Source organism: Simochromis diagramma, unplaced genomic scaffold (assembly GCF_900408965.1).
Source record: "Simochromis diagramma unplaced genomic scaffold, fSimDia1.1 OVJJ01000705.1, whole genome shotgun sequence".
NCBI classification, from domain to species: Eukaryota; Metazoa; Chordata; class Actinopteri; order Cichliformes; family Cichlidae; genus Simochromis; species Simochromis diagramma.
Window position 1 is genome coordinate 2,051,158 of NW_024387448.1, and position 12,043 is coordinate 2,063,200.

A 12,043-nucleotide genomic window follows, 5' to 3' on the forward strand; every position below is an offset into this window, starting at 1 on the left:
TCACGAACAACCAGCAGAGTCTCAAGCAAGACATTAAATGCACTTATTGGGATTTAAACCGCTAAATTCTATATACCCACGTGCAATCATGTTCATAGTGTGTGTCTGATGAGAAGTTCTCCAACACCATCATCACTCATTTTACTCTTTGCTTAAAAAAGTAGCACACGGTATTTAATGAATTAAAAAGTGAATGTTAAAAGGCTCGTCTCAGGATGTTCATAAGACGTCCCGGGACAGCTACATTTAGATTAAAAAAAGCCGTCTCGTCATCATCAGCACAGCCCGCAGATTCAAACCCACAACCTATGAGGATCTAATCGCTGCGCCATCGTGCTGCACTGCCATGTAGGAACAGTTAGTTTTGACCTTCCAGGTTCATACAAATACAGATGAGGACAACATTATTAAGTTTTTCTCAAAATTTTCCCAAGGAATTTTCAATATAGCATATCTATAAAGACACGATATTGTACATGGGGTATCTGGCCCATTGCTACAGGCCATTCGATCCCTATACAACCGTTGGAAGAGCTTGGTTCGCATTGCCGGCATTAAGTTGGACTCGTTCCCGGTGGGTGATGGACTCCGCCAGGGCTGCCCTTTGTCACCGATTCTGTTCATAATTTTTATGGACAGGATTTCTAGGCGCAGCCAATTGGCGGAGGGCTTTCACTTCACACTCAGAATCTCATCTCTGCTTTTCGCGGATGATGTGGTTCTGTTGGCTTCGACGGGTGATGGCCTCCAGCTCGCACTGGAACGGTTCACAGCCGAGTGTGAAGCAGCGGAATGAGGATCAGCACCTCCAAATCTGAGGCCATGGTTCTCAGCCGGAAAAGGGTGGAGTGCCCACTACGGGTCAGGGATGAGTTCCTGCCCCAAGTGGAGGAGTTCAAGTATCTCGGGGTCTTGTTCGCGAGTGATGGGAGAAGGGAGCCGGTGATCGACAGACGGACTGGTGCTGTGGCCGCAGTGATGTGGACGCTGCACCAGTCCGTAGTGGTGAAGAGGGAGCGGAGTGTAAAAGCGAAGCTCTCAATTTACCGGTTGATCTACGCCCCCACCCTCACCTATGGCCACGAGCTGTGGGTAGTGACCGAAAGAACGAGATCGCGGATACAAGTGGCGGAAATGAGCTTCCTTCGAAGGGTAGCTGGCCTCTCCCTTAGAGATAGTTCAGCCATCCGGGTGGGGCTCAGAGTAGAGCCGCTGCTCCTCCACATCAAAAGGAGCCAGCTGAGGTGGTTCGGGCATCTGACATGGATGCCTCCTGGGTGAGGTGTTCCGGGCATGTCCCACCGGGAGGAGGCCTCGGGGCAGACCCAGGACACGCTGGAGAGATTATATCTCTCGGCTGGCCTGGGAACGCCTTGGTGTTCCCCCGGATAAGCTAGAGGAGGTGGCTGGGGAGAGGGAGGTCTGGGCTTCTCTGCTTAGGCTGCTGCTCCCGCGAACCGGCCCCGGATAAAGCGGAAGAAGATAGATGGATGGATGGAAGCTCAGTCTGATCTAAAGACATCTGTTAAACTTTCACTTTTGAACTAAATGTAATCCAGTTTTAACACTGACGGCTTTTAGAAATCTAATCAAGAGAAAATGCTCAGTTGGTAAACGTGAATGTGAGAGTACTTCAGATTGGGTGGAATTGTCAGTTTTGCAGCAGGTTTCACTCTCCAACCCAGTTCAAATATTGAGGGGTATCTTTGGCTAAAACTTCAGCCTTCATCCTCTGGTGCTTTTTCATTTTTTTTAATGATACATTTTTATACTACCTCGCATTCGAACGTGCTAAACAGTGAGCATTAAAGGTGCTGCTAGGGTTTCTTCTTCTAGTTTCTAGTATATATATGTGTGTGTGTGTGTGTGTGTGTGTGTGTGTGTGTGTGTGTGTGTGTGTGTAAGTATGGTTAATTGTTCTGTGCATTTTCTTTATATTTGTGTTATTTGCTTCTCCAAACATGTGAGCTGCTGAAATATGCTTGCATGGAATGTGCTGTTTTAAAAATAGAGCCTTACATCTATACTACACACCTCTCCCTCCTCAACCTTTAGTATGCTTTTAATTGGTGAGAGCTACGCCCCCACTTTTCCTTGTTTCCATTCTTCCATACCAGCAGTATGACGGTAGTTAAGCTGGCTGTTTGCAGCTGGCTGTATTCAAACCAACTGCTCCCCTTCATTATGACCTATTATCCAGATGTAGACAGCTGCACGGCCCCCAACGTCTAACAAATGCGCTCAGACAGACGCGTTAAAAAATAAAGATGAAATGCACACGTCCTCACACTCATACCACATCCTCCTTTCCCCACTCTCATCATGAAAAATAACGCACTCCTGTTGGTCATTCTCAGTAGCCATTAACATCCAATCACAAGACATTCCACTGGCCATAACACCTGCCCTGTCGGCCCTGCTCGTGTTGTCAGCGTGAGTGCAATTGTAGTCGCTAACCACTAAAAGGGAAATTAGCAACAGAGCGCTCCTTTGGCTCATGTAACTGTGAATTTATGGCTAAGGAGCATAACAGCGGCGCCCACGCTGCACTGCCGCATGCTCGAGGTTTTAAAGGCGTCTCTCTAATCTGTTTCCTTCCGTGTGTCCAGATCCTGTCAGCGCTACAGAAGGACGAACAGTCACGCAGACAGCGACTACGCGGCAAGCTGGAACAGGTCATCGACACCATGGCTCTATCTAGCTGAGGATCAGCCAATGGCGCGCCTCAGCTGGCAGGAGAACTGGCTAACCAACACGCCTTTCCCCGACAACTTTGACCCCCTCTCCCCCATTCCTCGCCGTTTTAACACCCGACGTTTAAAGTCTGTCGCCATCGCCGTCACAAATAACAATCTACAGCAGCAGAAAGGACTGCGAGAACACAAGCACCCAGCAAGCAGCAGCACACTCGAGAGAGACAGCAGAGTTTGGAACTAAAGTCCCGGCAGCCGGGTTGACTTTTACCCCCTCCCCCATTGCCTTTCTTTTTCTTCTTCTTCTTCTTCTTCTCTGAGCCTGCCATAACAACCAAATCAAGTGCGTCCCCAACCTCAGCCGATTTTGGACCTCAGCTCAGGAGAGCGTTTATTTTCATCAAGTCCCTCATCACGTCTACAGTTACACGGGAGCAGCTTTGGCCACAATCAGAAATGGTACATGCACAGTGGTGACCAGAAACTCATCAAGCTGGACCTGAAACAAGCCCAGAGCTAGTATCTTTTCACAGCCAGAGCTGCAGTTCTGACTCTGAGCCTATAAAAAAAAAAAAAAAATCCAGAATACTTGATTCCTGTGAGGAATTTCTCTTTCTTTACTGTTGCTCCCCTCCACAAGGAGGTCAAAGGTCAGGGACAGCTACAGAGCAGCAGCCACAGAGCAGGTAGAGATTCAGCGTGTTGCTCAAAGACTCTTCGGTAGAGTGGATTCTCGGCAACGCGCCGCTTGCCACTGCAGGGCAACCGGGAGGAAGGACTTTGCAGGGAAACTCTTCCTCCAGTACTGACTTTCCAACACTCCATCGACATGAATTCCACTGTAGTCGAACAAAGGACGCTGTCAGGTTCATAACTCTGTATTTGATTTGTTACTGCATTTGATTCTGCCCGTCCAACTGCCTACTCTCCCCAGTGCTGTGCCACTTCTTGTGTTACTGCTGAATTTGCACAACAAAGCTAAATCAAAAGAGAGAAGAGGATATATGAATATATATATATATATAGATAGATATAAATACAAACCTTTCATTTTTAAAACAAATGAAAAACTGGGGAAAAAAACAAACTGTTTTTCATTTCAATGTACAAAAGATCCGTTTGAGACGAAGATTTGATATTTCCAAGATGAAAAATTATGAAAAACACGAGGAAAAAGTCGTCCTGTGCCATGTTTTACTTTGAATGTTGTTTAGTGCGAAGAGACTTCTTTTTTTTTTCCCGTTTAGATGAAACGTGCTACGATGAAAATGTTGTCATGCTTAGTGACTGAAAGTTTAAAAATAGGTAAATGGCAAAAATATATATATATATAAATATATCATACGCAGACACTTTCTATATTTCGTGAGGTCTCGGGGCCATTGCGTGCTACATCTTTGGCTCTGAAGATAGCAAAAAGGCAAATGATGTCTGGAAGCCGCCTACGAGCAAACCAACCTGCAGTGCTTTTGTGTTTGTTTTTTAGAGAAACCAAATACAACACAAGGCCCAGTCAGCTGATTTAGATGAGACAAAAGTCACTTGTGTGGAAGCCAGCCTCATGCTGCGTTAGCAGACCGCAGAGGCAACCAAGCAGTCCTTTAAGCTGATCCCTGGCACACTGTGCTTTACAGCTTCCCGATCTTGTTTTCTAGACTTCCCCGCTTGTCTGAAACACATTTTTTTCTATAAGGTGTGCCATCCAAAAATGAAGGCTAGTCTTTGCTGTGCAGAAGATGTTGTCTAATATTTCTTGGTTTTATTATTTGTTTTTGTTGTTTTCTACTCCGAAGTGACGACGGTAAAGCTAAAGGGTCCGTTTTTTGAAAATGTGAATGTGGTTTATGAAAAAAGATAATGAAATGTAGCTTGATTTATGTGAGTGGGGTTTTTTGTACAAGTTGAAGGCCTTTCTCTCTCTTTTATTTTGTTCTGTGGTTTTGTAGGGTTAAAAAAAAAAAAGAAGAGAAAAAAAAAGTGCAAATGTTCTCCTTGCACCGTGCGCTGCTCCGTGTTAACATTCAGAAACATTCCTCTTCCCTAGGAGTGTACACAGCTACTTATCAAGGCCAGAAGATACAAACCAAGGTGATGTATATATGTTCTTCCATCCTGTAAAAGCGTATCATGAATTACAGACCACCAGATAAGACATATCAACACCCAGATCACACGGATGAGCTGAAAAAAAATCTTCTCTACATGTGTTTGCTTTGATAATAAATGGGAAAAAAATAGTGTAAAAGAGTAGGGTTAAATGCACCATTTAGGACACTGTAACTTCAAAGAAAACAGTTGCATCAAAATTGCTTATGTTTGCTTCCTCTTCAGCAGTGCTTCCCCCAGATTTTTTTTTTTTCGAGTGGAGACCTTGTAACCAGATAACAGTAGGGTTCTCAGACCAGTTCAGATGGCTTTGAAGAGCTTTGCGTTGCATCAGGAGCCTCACAAACCAGAATCTCTTTCGTAACTGGAAGTTAATGTAACCATATGCATCCCTGCACAAGACACTTACTTAGGTATATTATATGTTAGTGACAGATTACCCTGGAAAAGAAACCTGTCTAATATGTAATATAAATACGATACGCAGCCGTTTCAGTGCTCCAGTTGCTAAACGTTTAATCTAAAAATGAACATTTACAGTCGAGGCTCTAATGTATTTTTATGTAATTCAAAGTTACAATGAAATAATTATTTAGTTCCTGTTTAGTAGCTGTTCCTAAGCTGTGAAGAACGAAGATTAGCAGCTAGTGGACTAAAAAGTGTGTGAACACCTTAAAACGCACCAGAAGGACCACAAACTGATGAATTCCCCAAGTGATAATTCAATGTCACAGCTGTTCTACAGCTTGAACTGAAAGTGTGACTTTCACATTTGGTGCGACTGGTGTTTCAGCTACTTAAGTTTAAAGGATTCAGTCACACATTCGTCTCTTTGGGATTTTATATTTGAGCAGCAGTCCTTCCAGTCTAAGGCTTTGTCACACGGACAAATCCTAAAGAAGTATTGGCAAGAAGTCGAAGTCGGCGCAGTCGTTTCCTCGTTATTGTGAGGCAGTCGCTGCATGCGAGCCGGCTGTTAGCGATTAGTTCGTGCTTGTTACATGCTACCTTAAACAATCAATTCACAGAGAAATCAAGGGTGCGCTCTCTCTCTCTTGTTTTTTTACTTCGGACCATTAGCACAAGTTGTATGCTAATGTGCAAGTTGTCCAGTCTTTAGCCTTTTGACTTCTTCCTTTGTCCATATTGTCAGGGAGTTAAGGATTTTTCCCACATATAATTACCAGACCTGTACCAAGCCAGATGCCACCAAACCAAACACATATTGCTGCTGTCAAGTAAAAGCTGTAAAACAAAGAATAATAGAACAAGACACAGACCCTTTAAAAGCCCAGTGTACATTCGAATCTCTAATCTGAATGCTAGCCTCTCACACCAACACACCATGTTTTTATCTGACAGCACAAATGTGCGTCTGGATTGGATGACAACGTACTGTATGTTCTTAAATACTTGAACCACTGATCTGCACAGGGTAACATAACATACTGAGAGACTGACCAAAGCTTTATGCATCTGCAACCCGAGCACAGCTCTGTGATAAGAGACTTTTCTTTGCCGTTTTCACTTATTCCACAAGAAACTTTTAGTGCTCAGTTTTAGTGATTCAAAAGCAGCCTCCGTCTTTATCCTTGATGAATGAGGCAATGCTACTTCCATGTACAGGCGTTCATTAACACGTTTTGTTCAAATTGAATGAATGAAACAATCTGAGGATGTGGACTCTTACATTGATGTTTGACTGGTGTTCACTTGCTCAGTTGAAGACTTGTAAAAAATGATTTTTGTGATACTGAAAGAAGTCGTTGTTAGTGCCCCCAGAATAATTTTGTAGGGAGAAAAAAAAAGGAAAAAAAAATAGAGATGGTGAGATAAGGCCCATTTGGTTTTTGATGCTTTTGTTTCTTAGTTTTGTGCTTCTTGTTTTATGCTACAGCACTTGTTGAGGTAAAAGATGAAAAGACTCAGGCAAGGCAGAGGAAGTGCTTTGAAGGCCACGGTACCGCTTCATTGTCCATTCCATCACATCTGGGTTGTTTTTTCCCCTCTTTTCATGTAGAAAAACACAGTCAAAAAGGAGGGTGGAGTGGGAAAAGAAAAGAGGTGGTGAAAGAGATTCTCCTGGCGATTGACAGACACATAGGTTTTTGCTGTGCCTTGTCAGCCTCTACCCACATGGAAAATTATATGCTTTTTTCCATGTACATGATTCCTATTTTGTTCAATGTCCATGTCAAAAACTGACAAACAAATACAATATATGTAAATATATATGTCCTTTTAAATGTGAGATTACTAGACTGATACCAGTCATGTGTCATCTAGCCTAGCTTATACTAAAGTAGCCAAGAGCTAACCAGACATGATAACTCCCTCAAAGATGGCTATGTAAAAAACTGCATCCATTTAATTGGATACAGTGTGAAAATAATATGCTATCTAAAGGTGTGTGTTGTGGGGGGAGTGTATCCTGCAAACAGTGAATGTAATTAAGAAGATTTGACACAAAAATCCCTCTAAAATGATAAATTACATCTCTTTTGTTGATGTATATTATTAGGGTTGCTTTATTTTGATTGAGGCTATTGTTTGTTTTCATGCTAATATTAAGACAAGATTAAAGTAAGCTAATTACATGAAATGTCTGTAGGCAGCTTTTAGCCTGAGATTGCTATTTAAAGTCTTTTTCTCAAAGTAATGGACTAAATGTGCTTATTTGCTTTCTTGGTTTTTCTTACTTTAAGGAGAGAATTATTACAACTTTGACATTACTTTTTTGTATGAGAAGTCTGAGCTAGCAGTTGGTTAGCTTAGTTTAGCACAGAGCCCTGAAGAGATAGATAAAACAAACAGGTAGCCTAGCTAGCCAATTAGAATATAAACAGCTTGATGAAGATTTTGTTCAAATATTGTTTCAAACAACAGCACTAAACGTGATTAGTAATTAACAAAGCTTTGCAGACACACCAGAACTTACATATTCATGTTTTATGGCTCTTGTGCATGGATGTAAGATATAGATAACGGCCCCTACAAAATTAGCCATCGTGTGGGCCTATAAAAAAAACCCAACTTGTGGCTATACCCATAGTCTAACCAGAAGTCAGCTATTTTGAATTTGCTTGTGTACAGATTTGAAGATGAAATATCTTCCAGCTTCATATGAGGGTCTGTCTTAAGTAAAGATGATAAAAAGCAAAGCTTCAGAGTTTTATTGAAAGGTTTTTCCAACTTTTAAGGTTCATTAAGTTCATGTTTCATTTTGAATGTAGATTGCATTTCATGAAAAACGTCATCCAATTTGACAAAATATTTACAACAATATGACATATAATTAGTGGATTTTGTTAGCCAACAATGGGTATCTGTTCATTATTAATAGTCCAGGCATAAAAGCCAGTGTAAAGGACCTTGATTTAAAGATGCAAGGATTATAGCAAACTAGACGTTTCCCCTTCTTTATGCTAAAGTTAAGATTGGTATAAAATACATGAGAGTGGTATCAATCTTCTAATCTAACGCTGTTATTTTATTGAGAAAAGAATAGCGCATTTTGTAGAAAAATAAAATCTAGGAACCAATTTCATTTCTTGTACTTTCTAAGCCATTTTATGAAAATATGTCAAATGTATCTATTTGCCCATATGGGATGCACCCTCCATTGGACGAAACATTGCCACACAACATTTAAACTTGCCCTCATCTGCCATTTTTAACCCCCAACACCAACAGCAGCACTCGTGGGTGTTTCAACCCAGCAGTTCCAGCTTCCTCGCCTGCTGAGTTCACTTTGATTAAAGTACATCTGAGAGACGGAGCAGAGGACATAAAATAACTTCACACACAGATTAAAGAAGAGAGAGGTAGAAAGAAAAAAATACCTTAAAGAGTTTTAATACTTTATGAATTCTGATACCTTTTTAAGAGTTTCAGACTTGAAGCTGCTGTGACAGGTTTTGGCTGTTTCACGCCCGTGTAAATATCCTGCTCTTTCCTATTTTGCAGATTTATTACGTGTAAATAGACACGCATCAAGGAGAGATTAAACATGTTTTTTGCTAAATCTGGCTCGTCTGATGTTTTTATTGCTCTTCCATATCCCTACGTACCCTCAAAGTTGCGGATTTGAAAGTTGTAACAAGTTTTTGGTTTATCTCAAGTGCTCGTCGTCACGAGAGAACACAGAAAATCAAAAGCGGCACATGTGAGATTTAAATACAGTATTATTGTACTCTGGTAGAGCAAAAACTGCTGCCTGTGTTTGACTCGTTCCCCCTCTGTTTTACTGCACCGATGTTGAGGAGGACATTGAAAATGATGATGATAAGCCTTTACTTTGCAGACTTTACTGTCAGAAATCTCTTACTGATGTGAGTCATGAAGATGCAAAGCTCAGTTTCAAGAGTACAATCATCCATCCATCCATATCTAGTCACTTTCCCATTCATGTGAAAAGACTGAAATTATCCCAGTGAGTGTCAGACCAGTGAATCCTCAAATGACACTGTCAGACACGAGTGCTGTGTTGCAGTAATGACCTGGTAGAAAATGTGCCTTTGAATCTCCCAGTGCCATTGAATTTGTTTATAGTATAAATCTTCTTTGTTTGTTTTTTTGAATGGCAAGATTATCATGATTCTGCAAAGGACAATATGTCTAAAACACCTTGTGATCTGAAGCACAGCACATCAATCGTTGAACATGGTGGGGCCAGTGTAATGACGTGGCTTTGTATGGCTGTAACTGGTATTGATAATAGAAGACTGAATTCTGAAGTGCATAGTCAGACTCAAATGGATAAAGACCCAAATCATACTGTAAGAGCAACTTATACATTTCTTAAAGCAAATATATTAAATATTATTAAATGGGCAAGTCACCTAATCTAAACCCAGCAGATCATACTTTTCCATCATTACATACAAAGCTGAATGCAAAAAGACCTGCGAACAATAAATCCTTAGCAGAAAATACCAAGGGAGCAAACACATCATATGGTGATGCTTTGTAGACTTCTAGTATTCATGGACTGCAAAGTATTTTCATCCAAGTATTCAAAACAATCATATCTGAAACTAAGTTGGTTTGTCCAGTTACTTTTGATCCTTTTAAAAATGGATAAAAACGAACCCCTCGAGTTCTTTTAGGTAGCTTTCATGCTTAGACCTAATTCAGTTCAGTTCTTGTTTGTATACATCACAACAACAGTCCACTCAAGTTAGTTTTTATTGTCTGGTAAAGACGCTACAATAACAGAGTGAAAACTACAACAATCAGATGACCCCTGTGAGCAAGCACTTGACAACAGTGGGAACAAAAAACTCCCTTTTAAAAGGAAGAAACCTCCTGTATGACCAAGCTCCAGGAGGGGAAGCCAACTGCAGTGACCAGTTAGGGGTGACCTCACCAAACAGGACAGAAAACACTCAGGAGTTAAAGCAAGTTATCTATTAATTGTGACGGTTGGTGGTTCAATTCTTTGGAAGCATACTCAAGTACAAGTGTGCTCCATAATGCTTTTATCAGAGACTGAATGTTATATAGACCAGACCATTTACGTTGGAAAAGGATGCTTAAAGAATATTCTGGTGAGTTCGACATTGATGCTCAGAGTGTTTGTTATATAGATAGGCAAACATATACTGCTTTCCTCATTCTTTTATCCTTCTGCCTGCAGGAAAGGACCAAATAGTGCTTTTTTTTCCATCTCTCAAATCCAGAATACCTATTACTAGTTTAAAATGTGGCATTTAAAACTCTCCCCTTTAAAGCCCTCCTCTTGTGAACTCTGGGATTTGACAGGTAGCCCATCACTCAAATTAAAAAGTCCAATTTGAATACATAAAGAGGAGTGATTCAGACCTCTGGAGAGAATCTGACCTGGATATCACAGACACCTGGTCTTTGTTCTGTACGGGAGTGACCTCTAATGTTCAAACATGTTCTTTTTTTCATGTATTTTCCTTCACCTGTAGGCCCCTCTGATCCCTCTGCCCCCCCCCATTTATCTGCCTCCAAAAGAGTTTCTTTCCCACTCCTCTTTGTCTCCCCATCCTTTACTTTAATATGCCTCTTACATATTATGTAGATTCCCTGCTGTAGCTCTTGTCACAGTAGGCAGAGCACAGCAGTGCTTAGACAAGCTACTGGGTGCACAAACTCACGTAGAGAGTAGACGCCACCTCCCATTGCCTGCAGCCCCCTCCGTCTGGCTATGTGTTCAAATATCTAAGGGCATCAGATTACCATGTTGGAATTGCGCTTGTTGTGAAAAATCACTCTTCCTCTCTTTTTCTCTTTTATTTTCTTCTTCTCTCTCTCCTTTATTTTGCGCCTGGAGGCTACTCAGGCAATTCAATCACCCCGACCGCTCTCAACACAAACACTCGGCCGTCCTCTAAGATGCCTCGACACAGAATAAACGACAAAGTCACATTGGCTTGGGCCCCACACTGCCGACTCTCAGCTGGAGATTAAACTGCGATAAGACTCCTCTCTTTCTCCAGAGAGAAGGAGAGAGCAAGGGAGGAACAAAGGAAGAAAAGATAAGACAAAAAGCAACAAGTGGAAATAAGGGCATAGAAAGGGGAGAAGTGTAGAAAGTGAGAGCAGGAAAAAGATAGTTGACTTTGGTTTTCTCGAAGGATGGCAGTTAATACTGCCAGGCTGAAATCTGACTCATTTTGTCTTTATGAAGCTCAAATAAGTGACGACCAGCAGGGGAAATAAGATGATGGAGCAGAATCAGAGTAGCAGACAGAGTCTGTCCTGGCTGCTTCCTCGCTGTGAAAGCTGAATTAAATGCAGTGCTAAATTGTGGCTGCGTGGGCACACTTCTGAATGTGCCGATGCACAAGCGAAGAGTAGCCAAAGTCAGCTTGAATAATCTAATGTGACCACTCGTCGCCATGGCATCTATTGCTGACTTCCATCCTCAGAAGCAGCAGGTCTATTATGGCTCTGTCACACAGAATAAAAATAGGATGGCAAATTCCTTGTGACTAGGAAAAAAGTGTGGTTGCCCAGTGACTGCATTGAATTTGTGTCGAATTTTGCCACCAACTGCAAGTAGTTGCAGTGACCAAATGGCTGCCATACACAGAAGCTGAGTGTGCAACACCCTCAACCCGTTGACGACTGCTTCCGATTGCAAGCTTGCTGACTATGAGGAACCTATGTCCAAGCGATCGTGGTCTGACTTTGATTTATCCTCTCAGACAGACGAGTGAAGATTTGCAAATAACTGACGTCAAATTTATGGTGCAATCAATCTGAAGTGCAAC

At 41.7% G+C, this 12,043-nt stretch overlaps 1 protein-coding gene across 3 annotated transcripts in view; it reads left to right on the forward strand.

The window, feature by feature from the left end:
* Positions 1–8,823, forward strand: part of LOC120722700 (plexin-A1-like) — a 308,843-nt gene extending 300,020 nt beyond the window's left edge. For all 3 annotated transcript variants that reach the window (XM_040013789.1, XM_040013791.1, XM_040013790.1), the window contains exon 33: positions 2,610–8,823. In XM_040013789.1, coding sequence (XP_039869723.1) covers positions 2,610–2,705 — 96 coding nt within the window. In that variant the 3' untranslated portion in view covers positions 2,706–8,823. The remainder of the gene's footprint in view (positions 1–2,609) is intronic.
* The last annotated feature ends 3,220 nt before the right edge of the window (positions 8,824–12,043 follow it).